General features: G+C 42.8%; 1 protein-coding gene across 4 annotated transcripts in view; it reads right to left on the reverse strand.

The window, feature by feature from the left end:
• Positions 1 to 19,687, reverse strand: part of ANKIB1 (ankyrin repeat and IBR domain containing 1) — a 142,538-nt gene that overhangs the window by 4,300 nt on the left and 118,551 nt on the right. For all 4 annotated transcript variants that reach the window (XM_070059821.1, XM_008261744.4, XM_008261743.4 and 1 more), the window contains 8 exons: positions 16,213 to 16,343; positions 12,845 to 12,979; positions 11,453 to 11,539; positions 11,300 to 11,366; positions 8,370 to 8,515; positions 6,545 to 6,723; positions 5,643 to 5,694; positions 120 to 231 (listed from right to left, as the gene is read on the reverse strand). In XM_070059821.1, coding sequence (XP_069915922.1) covers positions 120 to 231; positions 5,643 to 5,694; positions 6,545 to 6,723; positions 8,370 to 8,515; positions 11,300 to 11,366; positions 11,453 to 11,539; positions 12,845 to 12,979; positions 16,213 to 16,343 — 909 coding nt within the window. The remainder of the gene's footprint in view (positions 1 to 119; positions 232 to 5,642; positions 5,695 to 6,544; positions 6,724 to 8,369; positions 8,516 to 11,299; positions 11,367 to 11,452; positions 11,540 to 12,844; positions 12,980 to 16,212; positions 16,344 to 19,687) is intronic.

The following is a 19,687-nucleotide window of genomic DNA, read 5'->3' on the forward strand; positions in this document are numbered from 1 at the left end:
AGCATTTATGTATTCACCAAACATCTCCATTACAACAGCAACGTCATCGACAGCAGCCAGTGTTAAAAACAAGCTCAGGAGAATGCAGAGGCCGAGGCGTGCTCAGGCCCCGGGCTTACCTAAAGTGCTTTCGCTTGGCTCGTCGGGGTCGGGAGCGCTCCTGAGCAGACTGTGCACGTCCCCGCGGCGGCGCTGCCTGTGCCGCCTCCGATACTGGAACTCGGCATATTCCTGCACAAAGCAGGGTTATGAAATACGCGGCGGCACACGGGATTTTAACTGCAAATAAAACTACACCTTTCCCCCAGGGAGGAAAACTGTGTGATTTATAGGCACAGCATAAAGTCACTTGGCCTTAGAACATTAAAAGGCACAGTGGAAAAAGAAAATTTTCAAGTAGTCATTACAATTGCTTAGATAAACTGGGAATATTGCAAGCCCCAAGGCTAAGTTATAACTGAGTCGTATTTCATATCTCATGACATCAAGGTCTTCTCTAATATTATTACTAATTCCGCATTCCTTTCACTGATATAAGTCAGTTGCTTCCTTGAGGTCAGGCTTTTAAAAATGACTATGAGAGATGCAGCAGAGGGGGGAAGAAAGAGCACACACGCACACACACACTGCTCAGTACTTGTCAGACGACTGGATCTGCTATTCTTTGGGACTACTACAAACCATATTCACAAGTCAAATAATCGGATGATGATAAAAATATTAAGTTAGCTTTAAAGAAGATGTGACTTGGCTCCTTTCCTACATTGGCCAGTATGTAGTGTTGCCCACAACTCAGGAAGGGGAAGTGTTTCTGTGTAGCATACAGGAAGATCAGATTTAGGGAGATGTCCATGAGTCTACTTCACATTTCTGACAACCACTTACAGTGGGTTTGTTACTACAAGAGGCTACACCCTGAGAGCACCTGCTATTCCCTGGGTATAAACATACTGCTACAGAATTGAGTGACAGAAGAAAAGAGAGCAGAGGAGAGAGCAGGGGACAAGACACCAGCAGAAAAAGGCTAAGGATCACCACAGGATCGTTCAGTGTCTAAACTTTAAGATGATCCCAGTTGTCCTAGAATATTCAATATACTTATATGGTGAAAGTACTAGCAATATGAATTCAAGTTTTATTTTATTTTATTGTTTAAAAGATTTATTTTATTTGAAAGAGTTACACAGAGAGGAGAGACAGAGAGAGAGGTCTTCCATTCACTAGTTCACTCCCCAAATGGCTACAATGGTCAAAGCTGCACCAATCCAAAGCCAGGAGCCAGGAGCTTCTATTGGGTCTCCCACACAGGTGCAGGGGCCCAAGGAGTTGGGCCATATCCTACTGCTTTCCTAGACCATAGCAGAGCTGGATCAGAAGTGGAGCAGCCGGGACTTGAACCAGCACCCATATGGGATGCCAGCACTGCAGGCGGTGGCTTTACCCGCTATGCCACAGTGCCAGCCTCAAGTTTTATATCCTAAATAAAAGTTCCGCATCAAACCACTCTAGTGAAATTTATTTAAACTCCTTCATCTGGTTAAGTAGCTGGATGTTCAATAAGAGGCAGGAGGCATCCTCCCAGCTTCGAAATCAACCAATGAGAGACACTGTAGGCGTCCCAAGGGATTGTTTAGGCTCTTGGCGATTCCTGGCTGAGCTGCTGCATCATTTCCTCTGTTCCCGGAGGCCCACGCCCTCGAAGTGGAAGATTTCCCAGGGCTCACTGGCCCACCACTGCTGAGGACCACATTTCTTCCCAATTTCCGATTTAAGAAAAACAGCTTAAAAACAACTGCAAAAGAAACTTTTTAAATTTTTAACTATCTTGATAGGAAACTCTCAAATGCCATTTTCTAATAATGCAATAGGCCTAAAAAACTGTTCTCATACAGTTAAATTTATCTGAAAAATTAAGAATTCCTGAGATCTGAAAATCAGCAGAAGAAAAGTCTTTAGGTGGCAGGTGCTGTGGTATAGCAGGTAAAGTCGCTGCCCGCAGCGCCAGCATCCCATACGGGCGCCCGTTTGAATCTCGGCAACTTCACTTCTGACGCAGCTCCCTGCTAACGGCCTGGGAAAAGCAGTGCAAGATGGCCCAAGTGTCTGGGCTCCTGCCACCCACATGGGAGACCCAGAAGACTCTGGCTCCTGGCTTTGGCCTGACCCAGTCTTGGCCATTGTGGCCATCTGGGGAGTGAACTAGTAGATAAAGACCTCTCTTTCTCCCATCCTCCCTCTCTCTATATAACTCTGAGTTTGAAAATAAATAAATAAATCTAAAAAAAGGAAAAGAAAAAGGCTTTAATCATGAGGGTCCAAATGGCTTAAGAGTGTTAAGGCTAGCCGGCGCCGTGGCTCACTAGGCTAATCCTCCGCCTTGCGGTGCTGGCACACCGGGTTCTAGTCCTGGTCGGGGTGCCGGATTCTGTCCCGGTTGCCCCTCTTCCAGGCAGCTCTCTGCTGTGGCCAGGGAGTACAGTGGAGGATGGCTCAAGTGCTTGGGCCCTGCACCCCATGGGAGACCAGGATAAGTACCTGGCTCCTGCCATCGGATCAGTACGGTGCGCTGGCCGCAGCGCGCTGGCCGCGGCGGCCATTGGAGGGTGAACCAATGGCAAAGGAAGACCTTTCTCTCTGTCTCTCTCTCTCACTGACCACTCTGCCTGTCAAAAAAAAAAAAAAAAAGTGTTAAGGCTACAAAGAAGATTGAAAAGCTCAAGGATTTATAGGGAAAAAAGTTACCCAGAGTTTTTTTGTTTTGTTTTGTTTGGTTTGGTTTAAAAGAATAATAGCCACCATTTATTGAGCACCAATATTGCCAGTGACCTGATGAACTATTTTAATGCTTCCAGAACTTTCATGGGGCGAGTTTCCTACCACCTTTTAAATCTGAGGAAGAACACAGCTGAAATCTGTTTAAGTTGCAGACTAGCACTTCAGTTCAGCTCCCCTCTGACTTCAAAATTCTGCCCTCCCCAGTGGGCTGCACTGCCTTTAAAGTCACACGAAACAAGTGCTTCTGCCTGCCCCTGACTTACTCAGTTAAATTTAAAGAGAGTAAGATGGGAATGAACGTCCCTGAAAAAAATATATAAATTCAACCTGGAAGTCTGGTGGTGGGATTTGTTAAAATTATTTTTCTGCACAGCCTATAATAAGGCAGAGAGCTAATTTGTTTAAAGCATAATTTTGACAGTTACTTGATAGTCACACAGAGGATTTTAAAAGTCTCACAATGTGTGGTAATTCTGTAAGTCTGCAGTAACGTGTTCATAAAGCTCAGTGTTTGAAAGACTTGACATTCACTGGGCAGGCCCGCGGCATTCAAGGACAAGTATTTCAGGATTCCAGGCCGGCGCTGTGGCTCACTAGGCTAATCCTCCGCCTTGCAGCGCCGGCACACCGGGTTCTAGTCCCGGTCGGGGCGCCGGATTCTGTCCTGGTTGCCCCTCTTCCAGGCCAGCTCTCTGCTGTGGCCAGGGAGTGCAGTGGAGGATGGCCCAGGTGCTTGGGCCCTGCACCCCATGGGAGACTAGGAGAAGCACCTGGCTCCTGCCATCAGATCAGCGCGGTGCGCCAGCCGCGGCAGCCATTGGAGGGTGAACCAACGGAAAAAAAAAAAAGGAAGACCTTTCTCTCTGTCTCTCTCTCTCACTGTCCACTCTGCCTGTCAAAATAATAAATTAAAAAAAAAAAAAAAAAAGTATTTCAGGATTCCTAAGGCTGATGTCAGAGCCTGAAGCTGCAAGGTGACAGAATCACAGGTGACTGTGAATGCTCTGACATGGGTTCCATTTTGTTGTGTTTTTTTTATTTGTTTATTTGACAGGTAGAGTTACAGACAGTGAGAGAGAAAGAGAGAGAGCAAGGTGTTCCTTTTCCGTTGGTTCACCCCTCAATGGCCACTACGCCCAGCGCTGCACTGATCCAAAGCCAGGAGCCAGGTGCTTCCTCCTGGTCTCCCATGCAGGTGCAGGGCCCAAGCACTTGGGCCATCCTCCACTGCACTCCCGGGCCACGGCAAAGAGCTGGACTGGAAGAGGAGCAGCCGGGACCAGAACCCGGCGTCCATATGAGATGCCAGCGCCGCAGGCAGAGGATTAGCCAAGTGAGCCACGGCGCCAGGCCCGAGCTGTGTTTCTATCTTGAGATTCTGACATCTTTAGTACTTCGTTTTTTGATAATTCAAACCTGTTTATTCCTCCTTTTGGGCAGAAATTTCCCACAGTACTCCTAAAGCCATAATCATATCACAACACAGAAATAATAAGTGCAGGATCTGAGCAAAGAAAAAGGCTGGTAGTTTATCTTATAATAAAAATTTCACTCATATATTAAATACTTTGTGTAATCCATGTGGGCTTAAAATTCTCAAATCAGAATGGAAAAACACAAATTTTCCCAAGTCTTTATTTTCCTGGTCACAAGGTCTGTAAGCATCCTCAGCACTGATTTAAACACACCACAGTCCTTTCTGGACATAATGTAGCTGGCTCCCAGCTGCAGTAACCAATGGGCTAAAAATGATAAAGCTTTCATCATATTTGTCCTGGTTCCTTCCAAGAATTACCTTGAGGGGTTTTCATAAAATCATGGTACATTATACTCTACACAGCAAGGGAGGAGACAGAACACAGAGGACTGCTGAAATCATTTTACAGACTCAGCAGTGACAGTGGCAATTTAAATCTCAGAGAACTTCAGGGTTAACATTTCCACCTCGTCTATTTTTATTTGTCACAACTGCTATTTGCAGTATTAGTATTTTAGACCTTCTGCATTTTAAAATACCAATAATGACAACAATAAAAAGAAGAGTGTGGAAGGGGAAGTGGCAAGAAGCTAAGCAAAGCATTTCTTTCTGCATAAACGTTATTGTCAAGTTTTCCACCTTAGCACTAAGTGGTTATAAAGCAACTCCCTCAGGTTGTTGCATGAAGTTCAAATCACAGATTGTTCATTCAGGTTTTTAACAGGTTCAGACTGAAACATAATTTCAACTAGAAAAATATTTCTAATAAAGTTCATATCCCTATTAACATATAAGTTTTCTTTCAGAAAATCTGTACTGTAAATTTGTCTTAATTCTCTGATTGTTCAATAATTAAAAATAATAATGGGGAGCCGGCGCTATGGTGTAGCAGGTAAGGTTGCCGCATGCAGTGCCAGCATCCCATATGAGCACCAGTTCGAGTCCTGGCTGTTCCACTTCCGATCCAGCAATCTGCTATGGCCTGGGAAAGCAGTAGAAGACGGCCCAAGTCCTTGGGCCCCTGCACCCACGTGGGAGACCCAAAGGAAGCTCCTAGATCTTGCTTCGAATCGGCACAGCTCCGGCCGTTGCGGCCATCCGGGGAGTGAACCAGCGGATGGAAGACCTCTCTCTCTTCCTCTCTCTCTCCACCTCTCCTTCTCTTTCTGTGTAACTCTGACTTTCAAATAAATAAATAAATCTTAAAAAAACAATAATAGGGGGTTTAGTTAACAATGTGATGATATTCCAAAACCATAAATAGCTGAATGCAGGCCATGTCAAGCACTGTTGATAAATCTCAGAAGGATTTAGAATAGATGAGGATGCAAATGCAAGCAGGACTGTACTAAGGAATAATACAAAAGACAAAGCTCCAGAAAACAATTACCTCAGGTGATGCAAATCCTAAATATTCCCAATCCCAGGTTCCACCAGCAAAGCTACAAAGGAATTAGACACACCATTTGATTTATTATCAGTACTACAAAGTACCCACAGTTAGACCCTTACCCTTTGAATATTAATTTTAATTCTACTTTGAACTTACTTAACTAAATAAATCAACCATGAAAATATAATTAAAATTATATTCTGTCTTTAAAATTTTAAGTTACTTTATATTTGTGTAAAATGATGGATAAATAAAAATCAGCATGTTCTAACAAAGTATTTCATGATTGCTTCTATTTTTATAAGTATATATATTTATTAATATTTATGTAAAAATAGGGCCAAAGGAATTTCTAATGCTGATAATTATTACAAATAAGAAATTATACTTCAATTTTTAATGGCAGATGAAGTACAAGTATCTGAATAAACTCAATTGGTCTTTAATGGATGAATCTAGATCATTTAAATAATTTTACTACAATCAGTTTCTCATTTCTTCACAACCTTTTAACATGAAAATACAAATATGACCATAACTCACTGGTGAAGTTGCTAAGTTCTACACTTACACAGTGTAAGTGTGGCTGTTCTATCACTTACATACTTTACATGTTTGAAATGACACATTCGAATGCTCTTTGAGTTATGAATTCATGTGAAATGTAAAATTAACCTACTCTAATTTAGTCTGAGGAATTGCATGATGACAAACAAAAAATAAGTAAGAAAAATAAAAATAGTACTTGGGAAAAATAATTAAAATAGGTTAGTATCCTTTTTTCAGCTACCCACATTTTGGGTGTAAATATAGGAACATGAACCTCACGCGGATGAAAACCAAAACCGGCCGGCATTTATGGTTGGAGCTGGGATGATGGTCACGGGGTGAATCCTTACCTGCGCCTCGGAGCCTCTGGAGAATCTGCAGGAGCCACGCCCCGGGCCACGGAGGCCAGGAATTCTTGTCTCTTCTGCTGGACAAGGCATGCCGCCTTGATGATCTTGTGGCGGGGTGTGCGAAGGTAAGGCCTATTGACTTTCTGGGCAAGGTCTTCAGTGACCATTTCTAGGTCTGTCTGTGTCAAGACAGGAAAAAAAAAAAAAAAAAGGATTACAGGCTGAGCAGGCTAGTCAGTAGCACATCCAGAGTCTCTCTGGTTACTCAGTTAAATTTAACTCTTCTGAAGTCAGAAATTACTCTAAATTTTTAAATAACTTACTTTTTAACATGCTTTCAATTTCGTACATGTTTTCCAGGTTATGAAAGAGACAGAAGGATCATATACAGGAAGTCATTTTTAAAAAAATATTTATTTATTTATTTATTTGAAAGCCAGAGTTACAGAGATGGAGAGGCAGAGGCTATGAGAGAGAGATCTTCCGGCCGGTGCTGTGGCTCACTAGGCTAATGCTCCGCCTTGTGGTGCCGGCACACTGGGTTCTAGTCCCAGTCGGGGCACGGGATTCTGTCCTGGTTGCCCCTCTTCCAGGCCAGCTCTCTGCTGTGGCCAGGGAGTGCAGTGGAGGATGGCCCAGGTGCTTGGGCCCTGCACCCCATGGGAGACCAGGAGAAGTACCTGGCTCCTGCCATCGGATCAGCGCGGTGCGCTGGCCGCAGCGGCCATTGGAGGGTGAACCAACGGCAAAAGGAAGACCTTTCTCTCTGTCTCTCTCTCTCACTGTCCACTCTGCCTGTCAAAAAAAAAAAAAAAAAAAAAAAAAAAGAGAGAGAGAGAGAGAGAGAGAGAGAGATCTTCCATCTACTGGTTCACTTCGCAAATGGCCTGAACAGCCATGGCTGAGCCAGGCCACAATCAGCAGCCAGGAGCTTCAATCAGGGTCTCCCATGCAGGTGCAGGGGCCAAAGCATTTGAGCCATCTTCTACTGCTTTCCCAGGCCACAGCAGAGAGCTGGATCAGAAGTGGAGCAGCTGGGACTCAAACCAGCGCCCACTGGGATGGCAGCACTGCAGGCAGCAGCTTTACCTGCTATGCCACACAGTGCCAGCCCTGGGAAGTCCTCTTAAATTCAGGAAAACAGCACTCATTTGATGACAGGTTGCTACAGAAGTAGTGAGTGCATTGGCTGCCTACAAAGAATTTATAATTTGGGTGAAGAATACGTTTAAAGGTACCATACGTATGAGCAAGTGCATCGTGCCATAGTGCAGATTATCCACACAGGCTTACAGAATCTGAGGCAAGACTACTGAGACTCGTGGTAAGGTCTGCAGGGCACTTTGCAGGAAATGGATGTTAACTTCGAAAGAAATACTGGATATAAATTAGAAGGCAGTTCAAAGGGATGACATGAGAGCTGTAATAAAGAAGTTTCGTGGCTTCAAAAAAAGTTGACGGTACAATGAAGTTAATTAATGACAGTGATGTCAGCTGGCTTAGGTGTTTGTATTTTCAACACTGTGATTTTTTTTGTGTTGTACTTTTACAATAAACTGGCCATCAGCAACTTTTTCATCTGCTATAATGTGGTTTCATCTTCAAAGAGAAAATTTCTAATTATATAATCAGCAATACTCAAGGTTTCAGATTTCAGTTTATTACTGGTAACTTTTCCTTTATTTAGATAGTTTTAAATAGGAAGACAAAATTATTATATTAATCAAAATAAAATTAGATGAAACTTAAATGACTTAAAAAGAAAAAAATCTGCTTTTCATAGTAACTGTTACTATTTAAGTATAATCTTAAAAAGACATCTTACTTGCATTAGTTCAAAAATTTCTTTCTTTGTGCTTTTAGGTTCTAAGAAGAATCCATATGGATAAGAACACTTGAGAATGCGTCGAGTTTTTAAGAGCACATGAACTGCATCTTCAATGAAAGTGGTATCTGGACAGCCTCCTTCAGCTATAAAGAAATTAGGGTACACAGTGAAAAGTCTTTCTGCTAATGTGCTATTATAAAATTAAATAAACTACTATATGTTTTCTTTGAAGAAAGAAAAAAAGGACCCTTAGCAAACTGTCTGAAGTAGCTGTATGATAACACTTCTCTGAACTGGGCTGAAAAGCACCATGAAGCGCTCCCGTGTGTCACGTGAGTGTTTCTAAACGAGACACGTGCCCGGCAGTGCAGGGGCCCGGGAGGCAGCCGGGAAGGGACGCACACCATCATTCAGGATTCTGCTCCCGCCCTACCGGCAAACAAACAGAGCTTCTGGTCATTCCACAGTTTCCATGCTTCACTAAATTTTTTTAGATTATCCTCAGGGAAATTTAGTGCTTAAGAAACAACAAATACTCTGTTAAATTCCTTGTTACACGTTAAAAGAGGCCTAGTTATAATACGCCTCTGCTAAAAAAACCACAACATCATACAGAAAAAGACACAACCTTCAGGTCACAACTGGGTAAATAATGCTGGAAGGTAAACTTCAGGGGGAGAAAGAAGGGAAGAGTGAGGAAGAAGGACAGAAGCATCTGAATGCTTCTCTCCGAAAATATTCTAACATTCCTCCTTTTTCTTCCACTTTGAGTAAATGGAAATTAAGTAGGAAACTCTAAACTGAAAAAAAATCAGAAAAATTCTGCATGCAAGTAGAGAGAAATTATATATGTATATACATAAACAGGGACCACCCTAACACTGACCACTTCTGAGTACACAGAGTCCCTAGCAAGGCATCTGAAAGATCAAGTCCAAACCAAACACGCACTCCTCCCCTATGCCTCACTGAGATATGTGTGAGAAGTCCACACTTGCTTTCCAACTGTTGTGGTGTTTAAAAAAATACTTATTTTATTTATTAGGCAGAGTTACACAGAGTGAGGGGAAGACAGAGAGAGAATCTTCCATCTGCTGGTTCACTCCCCAAATGGCCACAATGGCCTGGGCTGGGCAAAGCCAAAGCCAGGAGCCAAGAGTTTCATCTGGGTCTCCCATGTGAGTGCAGGGGCCCAAGCACTTGGGCCATCTTCCACTGATTTCCCAGGCGCATCAGCAGAGAGCTGGATCAGAAGTGGGGCAGCCATGACTTGAACCGGCACCCATATGGGATGTTGGTGTTGCAGGTGGCAGATTAACCTGTTATGCCATGACGCTGGTCCCCCAACTGTTACATCTTTTAGTTCCTCCCATAGTTTCCCATCCTGTCTGGAAACTCCCGAATACTGAGCAGGAGCAGTACTTTCCATCTACAAACACTAACTACACATCAGGAATGTTCTCTCCATCAGGGCCACTTCAGTGATGAGACAAAGATCCCAGCTGAAGAACTAGGGAACCTTGAGGGCTTTTCACTGTGGAAAATGCTTCAAGAGTTCATTACTGGTGGGATATACTTTAATCATTAATAAAGTCTAAGAACTAATAACTAACAAGGAAACTAAGCCTGTATTGACATTCCTCTCTTCACGCTAACTTACGGTTATGTCTTAATGATGGAGTTGTCCTCATGAAGAGGGTGTTAATACTCATTTTTATAAAATAGAGCAAACACAAGTGTATCTGATCACATTTTTAGGCTTACAATATATCTCATATGTAAGCTACGTGCATTTTAGAAATGTGACCTTCTACAAACATACCAGAACCTGCACTCCATGTGAGAAACTGTTCTAGTGACGTGGCCCATACTGACTCCGTACTTGGGAGATGTTCTAGTAGCTTCCAGTTAGGATCCACAAGCCGGCCTCTTCTCAGGGATCTGCTCTTTGACCTCAGTGTTCATTATTCACCAGTGAAATGATTCTTTCCCATCTGCACTTGGCTTCTACTCCATCAGGCACTTCGCTAAGTGTTCACAGGATCTCTGGGTGTTCAGTTCTGTGACAACGTGTATCCTGCTTCTTTCACGAGGTCATGCATCCCCCTAGGGCACCACTTTTTCCAACATTGTAAACTCGCAGGAGTAGGGAACCTATTTTCTGCTAAGGGCCATTTAAACATTTGTAACATCACCTGTGGGCCATATAAAATTATCAACTCAAAAATCATTCTTGGGGCCGGCACCGTGGTGCAGTAGGTTAATCCTCCACCTGCAGTGCTGGCATCTCATATGGGCACCAGGTTCTAGTCCCGGCTGCTCCTCTTCCAGTCCAGCTCTCTGCTGTGGCCTGGGAAAGCAGTGGAGGATGGCCCGAGTGCTTGGGCCCTGCACCCAGTGCGCAGAGAGGAAGAAGCTCCTGGCTCCTGGCTTCGGATCAGTGTGGCTCCGGCCATTGTGGCTGTTTGGGGAGTGAACCAACGGAAGGAAGACCTTTCTCTCTGTCTGTCCCTCTCCTTGTCTGTAACTCTACCTCTAAATACATAAATAAAATCTTAAAAAAAAAAATCATCCTGTTATAGATTTACTGAATTTCAAGTCCTGTCTGTGGCTGCCTTGGCAGGCTCAGATCAAATAATTTCTGTGGGCAGGACGTTCCCCACCCAACTGGCAGTGGCACAGAGGAAGCAAAATCGTGATGTGCTTTTATCTAGGCTGCATTAAGAGCAGCAGGTTAGCTGCTGAGTGGGAATCCAGTCACATAGGCCTCATCTGCTAAGCTGCGCTCAGGGCTCCAGAGAACAGTACCAGAGGCGCTAATGGATACGGCCGATGTATCCCTTTAATGGCCTAACCTCCTACCCTTGGATGACTTGGCATGGAAAGATACTTTATATTAATGATCACACACACCACTTACAACTTACTTTCTTTGAGAGCTCTACTCAACTGCTCCATCTTTTCTTTGGCTGTTTTAAGAAGGCGTTGTTCTAACTAAAGAAACAGAAATAAATGATTTAAACCATTAGCTCTATATACAACAGTGCAGTGTAGCTCATCAGAAATGATTTGGGACATACCTGATAACTATGCTCATGGTTTTTAAATCTCGTGTAATAGTGCATAAATCTGTCAAGCTCCTGAAACCGTTTGTGTTTTTTCTCAGCCTAGGAAACAAAAGTCCACAAATGACTTTTTATAAGAACCAGCAGCTCCTACAATTGTATTAGGGGCATTAACAATAGTTAGGAATGCATACAGATTTGTTGATTATTTCATTGACAAGAAGGAATAACCAGTGGATCTTAAGGGTGCCCTGAACAAAGTCTCACATTTGTATTCTCTGTGACAAACCACTGGATCCACAATCCCAAGGCCCAAAAGGCAAAAGGTCTCTCAATGTTTATGAGATTGTCAGTGTTTTATCATATTGGCTCATGGCTATGGGTTGATTTGTGTCCCCTGAAAATTAATATGTTGAAGCCCCACCCCCACAGGGACAGTGAAGAGGTGATAAAGGTTAAATATGGTTGTTAGGGTGGGGTCCTGTTCTAACACAGCCAGCACCCTCCTAAGGAGAGGAAGGGACAGGAGAGCTCCCTCCCTTCCCAGCCCACGTGAGGACACAGTGAGGAGACAGCCATCTGCAGGCAAGGAGCATCCTCACCAAGAACCCAGTCGGTTACAACCTTGATACTGAACTTCCCAGCCTTCAAAGCTCTGAGAAATAGCCGGTGCCGCGGCTCACTAGGCTAATCCTCCGCCTAGCGGCGCCGGCACACCGGGTTCTAGTCCCGGTCGGGGCTCCGGATTCTGTCCCGGTTGCCCCTCTTCCAGGCCAGCCCTCTGCTGTGGCCAGGGAGTGCAGTGGAGGATGGCCCAGGTGCTTGGGCCCTGCACCCCATGGGAGACCAGGAGAAGCACCTGGCTCCTGGCTCCTGCCATCGGATCAGCGTGGTGCGCCGGCCGCAGCGCGCCGGCCGCGGCGGCCATTGGAGGGTGAACCAACGGCAAAAAGGAAGACCTTTCTCTCTGTCTCTCTCTCTCTCTCACTGTCCACTCTGCCTGTCAAAAAAAAAAAAAAAAAAAAAAAAAAAAAAAAAAAAAAAAAAGCTCTGAGAAATAAATGTTTGTTGTGTAAGCCAGCCGGTCTATGGTATTTTGTTAGGGCAGCTGAGAAGACTAAGATACCTAGAGCATGTCATAATGTAATAGAATATTGTTGATATTGTGTTAAAATTGCTTCTGAGTCTTTACAGAGGCAGGTTGAGATACTCTAAGACTTTTCATATCTTTACCAAAACAAAAAAAGAAAAAAGCTTATAGAGTTCTTTTGTTTAAATTAAATGCTACTGTACAAGTATCCAATTTAATGCCTCATTAAGCCGAAGACAGGAGAAGAAGGAATACAAGTACTTCCGCTGGCTCTGAGGGGCTCACACAGGGGTCCTGGCTCCATCAGGTCTCTTTACCTCCACAGTCATTTCCTTGGACTGCTCTTCCACGTGCTGAATGACTTCGTAGCGAGTACATCTGTAATACCCTCCAGTGGAAGAACTATGCTTTTTCCATTCTTCTAGGCAAATCCAGCAAAAGTCATACTTGCACTTCAAGAGAAAACATGTACACAAACATCTCCCTATGTTAGTATAAAAATTATTTCCTGCTTCCCCCTCAGTTTGTAAAGATTCAGCAATACTGCCTGTGTGACCAGGAACGAATCTTCTCATGTTTCTTGCATTTTGGAAAGGTGTGGGGGGTAGTTTAAAATTATTGCTTTATAAGGATTAAGTAAAAGCAGCTTATTTTGATACAAAATTAAGATACAAAATTTTTAAATGTATTTATCTGAAGGAACTTTAAAAAGTACATGCAGAATGCTATTATGAAAAATCTATGAGTTGTTTAAAGTTTACATTTTTTACTTTTAAAATTTATTTAAGAGACAGAAAGAGCTCTCATCCACTGGTATACACCCAAAATCCCACAACATTCAGGGGTGGGCCAGGAACTCCATGTGGGTTTCCCACATGGGTGGCAGGAACCCAAACACTTGAGCCGTCATCTGCTGCCTCCCATAGGGCCTATGAGCAGGAAACTGGATCAGAAGTAGAGGAGGGACTCAATCCCAGGCACTAGAATATGGGATGTGGGAGTCCCAAATGGCAGCTTAACCCACTGCACCAAAACACCAACCCTCCAACCTATACCTTTTTCTTTGAAAGTTTTCTAAAAATTGGCTGTGAATTTTTTGTCAAACGCCTTTTCAGCATCTGCAGAAAATACATGGGGTTTTCTCCTTGGATGTACCAATAAGATGAGATGCTGCAACAGCTTTCCCAATACTGAATCATTCTGTACTCCTGGAGGACATCCCCCTTGGTCAACTGCCCTTTTCATATGTTCTGGTGGAGTAGGACTGCTAATATCTGTACGATTTTTTTCTTTCTAATACCTTATTTAGGACTTCTGCATTGTTATTTATAAGTAAGATTAGTTTACTGTTTTATTTTTATAATTTTGTCAAGAAGGATCAATGGGCCTGGCATGGCACAGCACCTCTGATACCAGCATCCTGTATGGGCGCTGGTTCAAGTCCTGGCTGCTCTGCTTCCAATCCAGCTCACTGCTAATGAGCTTGGCAAAGCAGCAGATGATGGCCCAACTGCTTGGGCTGCTGCCACCCCCGTGGGAAACCCAGGTGAAGCTCTTGGCTCCTAGCTTCCACCTGGCCCCAGCCCGGACAGTTTCAGCCTTTTGGGGAGTGAACCAGCAGATGGAAGATATCTCTCTCTCTCTCTCTCTCTCCTTTTCTCTGTAACTGCCTTTCAAACAGATGAATGATAAATCTTGAAAAAAAAGAAAGAAGGATTCTGAGCACTTTATAAAAATGATTTAAATGTTTAAAATAAAAAAAAAAATCTCCCAGGAATCATTTACATAGCATTGGGATTATCTATTCATTAAAGGTTGAACAAATTCTATTGTGAAACTGTCAAGGCCCATCACTGTAAAGAGGGTGCAGCTGGGGACAGCTTTCAAGAACTATTTTTCTTTTATCTATGAAATGAGTTTATCTGGATATTACATCTCTTCCACAGTCAGCTTTAATGAATTTACATTTTCTTAAGAAAATCAATCCATTTCAAACCCAAGTTCAAATTTATCTGCAAGAGTTCGACAAAATTATTCCTCATTATTTTACTTTGCTTTGCTTCCCCTAATTTCCCTTTTTATAGGGAAATGACTTATTTATTTGTTTGGAAGGTAGAGAGAGAGAGAGAGAGACAGACAGATACATCAATCTTCCATCTGCTGGTTCACTCCCCAACTGGCAGCAACAGCTAGAGCTGGGTCAACCTGAAGCCAGGAGCTAGAAACACTATCCTGGTGTGAGTAAGTGTAACAGAAGATTAAGCAGAATGTATTTAAACTATATTATTTTATATCATTAGTCTGATTAATTCATGAAAACATTCATCCATATAGTACAGATATATGTATCAAGTACTACTGTTAGGGGCTACAAAGGAAGGGTAGTGTAGAATTCTGCCTCAGTCTATAACTGCTGACTTAAGGTTTAGCTACAGTTTTCTAAACACCTAGGTAGTCTACACCAGATTCAAAAAAAAAAAAAAAAAAATAGTGATGTTGGAAAGAACACACAGATGAAACACTTTAGGACCAGTCCTACACTGAAGTGATGACACTTTGGAGTGTTCTGTTCAGAAACACTGCACTAGAGGTCTTCCCTTCTGCCTCTAAGAGACTGCCACTGTTTCACTAATTGGCTTTTGTTATCTTTATAGTAATACAGACTTGTGAAAGCCATCTGGTAACTGGTGTTCTTTTCCAAGTCATAATAATAATGTTCATTAAACTTCAGGGTTCAAAAGTGAGAAACATTTAAAGGGTACTGATCCATTTTATGGGAATCTTCATAACTATCTGCCTTTCTTTGATTTCCTAAATAGAAAATATAACACTATCTTTGGCATAATTTTAAGTTGCCTTTTTAAAACACAGATGATACTTTTAATGAAAGGAAAAATTAGAATGTCATAGTTTCAAAACAAGAATGTTCATAAATGTTGGCATCTATGATAAAACCTTATCCAAAATATTTGTTTTAAACATATGATAATTTCTAAGTCAAGAGGGTATACTTTGGTTATGTTATATTATATATTATTTATATTAATTATTTTCAGCTAAACGGATCTTTTCTGGCACTTTCATTTTCAATATAATGGTTATTTATTTAATTGATGGTTTTATTAGCAGGCTTAAAGTCAGGCCACTGTTGTACATACTTATATAGACACCCATATATATATATATACTACATCAACTTGGACTTAAAGAGATTGCCTGGGGCCTGGTTTGGGTCTTCCTTGAGTCTAAGCTGTGTGATTACAACTCTTTTTACAAGAGATCTATATACGGCAGCACTTTATGATTTGCATAGATTTCCAAAAATGTTTTGCACCAAAATAAACATCTTTTAATTCCACTTTCCATGAATTCTTGGGAGTACCCCTACAACTCTCAGGACTCTCACAGGAGGGAACAACCAGCAGGGAAGGATTCAGGCATTTCAGATCTCTGGCCCCAAACAGAATCCTTACCTTGACTTTTAACATTCACTGTGAGTGTACAATTTAGTAATATACACCAATCGTTACGTTATTCAGCAAGAAATGTAGAATGCAATCTCCTAAACACTATCTGAAACCCGACAAGATGTTTATGCTTTTACTATTTCTGCTTTGGACTGACTATCCAACTAAACTGAGATTCCGACTACAAAGCCTGCAAAAAACCCTCTTTAACCTCTTACCTTGGCACACTGCATGTGATTGCAGCCTTCGTTCTTCTGTATTGGAGACTTACAGTTAGCACAGGGCTTGGAGTTGGTTAACAGCCAGAGACAATTGGCAGCATCCTCATAAGCTTCACTAACTCCAACCACTTTGGGTATGAAGCACAAAGACAAACACAAACGACTTAGAGTACAACTTCAGTGGGAAAAACAACCCCGCCTTTTCTTTGTAGGGCATCTCTCCATTTTAATCAATATTTATTTTCCAACTGGGATCTGTGGCAAAGTCATTAAACAGCTTCATTATTAATAGCATAACTACAAGATAAGGAGCCCTACTCCAAAGCCCTGTTCATGAAATCTGGTATGAAGGAGATTCCTCCATGACCTTGTGTCCAAGTAAACGGGAGAAGCACAAACCAAAGGGAGCAATAGTTACTCTCCTTTCTGCAGCACCAACATTATTTTTAGCTCAGAGGCCCTAACATATTCTTACGGCTCTTATTGTTCATTGTCATAATAAATAAAGCACAGAGCCAAAAAACAAAGCAGCTGTGTGACCTACAACATAACAGTGTTTTTCTCCCGCCCTAGGAGAGAATGCTAGCTGCTAACTGCATGGAATGTCATGTTCAGGAAATAACCAACTAGGACTATGCTAAAAACTTGTGCTGGAAAAAATGCCTCCATTTCCACTTCTCTGCACATGCCTTTCCCACATACCTAAACACACTGTTTACAACACTTTCAGTACCTTACTATCTCCCTTCAACCTACCTGGTGGGCTTTCTTTATCCCTACTGACTTTCAAACTGTCCACTCAGTCACATATCTATTTTATCTTGGTCTTCTTAAGAATCTATTGTGTTGGCGCTGGCGCTGTGGCACAGGTTAATCCTCTGCCTGTGGCACTGGCATCCCACGTGGGCGTCAGTTCTAGTACTGGCTGCTCTTCTTCCAATCCAGTTCTCTGCTATGGCCTGGGAAAGCAGTAGAAGATGGCCCAAGCCCTTGGGCCCCTGCACCCACGAGGGAGACCTGGGAGAAGCTCCTGGTTCCTGGCTTCAGATTGGCTCAGTTCTGGCCGTTGTGGCCATTTGGGGAGTGAACCAGTGGATGGAAGACCTCTCTCTCTGTCTCTCCCACTCACTGTCTATAATTCTACTTCTCAAACAAATAAATAAATAAATAAAATGTATTAAAAAATAGGTCTCCTTGAAAGAAATATTAGCCTCATTTAATAAATTACCAGAGTATAACAATCTAAGATCTATTAGTTAAATCAACATTGATGCACGTGAAAACAGCTGCTTTTTAAAGATTAAATTTTGAAACAGAGAATCTGAATTCCATTGAAAAAAACATTTATTGAGTATATAGTATGGAAAAACTAGTTTGAATATTTTATAAAATAACCACTTCCCAGAAAATAAAATCATTCCTGCTTCTTGCACTGATTAGACACACAACAGAGGCAATTTCAGTGCTTAGAAAACATTGAATCTTTATATGTAATTGATTCTTTGAATTGATTTCAGCATGCTTTCTTAATACTTTTTTTTAAAGATTTTATTTATTTATTTGAAAGGCAGGGCCACAGAGAGACAGAGGCACTCCCCAAATACCTGCAAATACCTCCGCAAATGGCTGCGATGGCCGCAGCTGGGCAGATCTGAAGCCAGGAGCCTCCCCCAGGACTCCCATGTAGGTGCAGGAACCCAAGGACTTGGGCCGTCCTCTACTGCTTTCCAAGGTCATAGCAGAGAGCCGGATCAGAAGTGGAGCAGCCGGGACCCAAACCAGCACCCACATAGGACGCCAGCACTGCAGGTGGCAGCTTTGCGCGCTATGCCACAGTGCTGGCCCCAATACTTTTTCTCATGAACTACACTTCATAACTTTTTTTTTTTTTTTTTTTTTTTTTTTTTGAGTCTCAAGATTCAAAGACTTTGGAACACTACGAGGGGGAGGAAACTCATAAATCTATAGTTAGGTTAAAAATGCTTCTGTGATTTCCTGAATGAAATATAAGGAAAAATGCCTATGCTCCAAAGTGAAATGTAAACTATAAACAGCATTTCATCATATGTCATCAACTTAGTGGTCATGAACGGCACTCCACTGGTCACCGTCCTGTAGCTTGGACAACGCCATCAGCACACTGAGAAAACTCTTCACAGCTGGGCCTCTCTTTGCATTCGTGGCTTTCGCTCTTCATCTGGCAGAACACTTAGGCACCCTCAGTCTCTTGCCTATCCTAACAACCCTCCATTGTTCTAACTCAGAAATCCCATCGTGCTCTTCAAGGGTGATCTTCAGGTTTTTTTTTAAGTCTCCCTCATCTCTGGCCAACAGAGGAAACCGTGTACTCTCCATGTACACCATTCCCCCCAACACTTCTATTTCTTTCTTCTTATCATCAGGATCACTGTCACGTGCGTGGACATTCTTTCATAGTCCCACCAGTGACGCGTTCTCACCAGTGAGGTCATTCCTCCCTTCCTTCCCTAGGGGAAGCTTGTCTGTGGTTATGGAATGGTGGGTCCAAGTTTAAGATGGTAAATGATAATTGTAAGTTAGTACCAATTTCTTTTTTTTTTCCTAAATCTTTTTTTATTTATTTGAAAGTCAGAGTTACACAGAGAGAGGAGAGGCAGAGAGAGAGAGAGAGAGAGGTCTTCTATCCGCTGGTTCACTCCCCAGATGGCCACAGTGGATGGAGCTGCGCCGATCTGAAGCCAGGAGCCAGGAGCTTCTTCCAGGTCTCCCACACGGCAGGAGCCCAAGGACTTGGGCCATCTTCTACTGCTTTCCCAGGCCATAGCAGAGAACTGGATTGGAAGAGGAGCAGCCGGGACTAGAACCGGCGCCCAAATGGGAAGCCGGCACTTTAGGCCTGGGTATTAACCCACTGTGCCACAGCACCAGCCCACCAATTTCAAAATATTTGCTTTGTTCTCAAATAAAACCCTTTTGGGCATCCTCTACTCAAGAATTACCTAACGTGCTGAACTAATTACTTCTTGTGGCGCATTAAATCTTTTAGGCAACTAGGAAGTATACAAGATTCACTACTTAATAATATCATCCTCCCAACTCTCTTGTACACACCCCATCTGCTCTCTATCTGCATTGTCCCTGTACTGTTGAAAGCCTCCTATCCTCCCAACTGGAAGTTCTGACACTGCCTCGGAAAACAGTCCTTACCTAGGGTCTCAATATTCTTTTTTAAGCTTTATTTTATTTATTTGAAAGACAGAGTTACAGAGAGAGGTAGAGACACAGAGAGGTCTTCCATCCACTGGTTCACTCCCTAATTGGCCGCAATGGCCGGAGGTGCACTGATCCAAAGCCAGGAGCCAGGAGCTTCTTCCAGGTCTCCCTCGTGGGTGCAGGGGCCCAAGGACTTGGGCCATCTTCTACTGCTTTCCCAGGCCATAGCAGAGAGCTGGATCGGAAGTAGAACAGCCAGGTCTTGAACCAGTGCCCATAT

The sequence above is a fragment of the Oryctolagus cuniculus genome, chromosome 16 (assembly GCF_964237555.1).
Source record: "Oryctolagus cuniculus chromosome 16, mOryCun1.1, whole genome shotgun sequence".
Taxonomy (NCBI): domain Eukaryota; kingdom Metazoa; phylum Chordata; class Mammalia; order Lagomorpha; family Leporidae; genus Oryctolagus; species Oryctolagus cuniculus.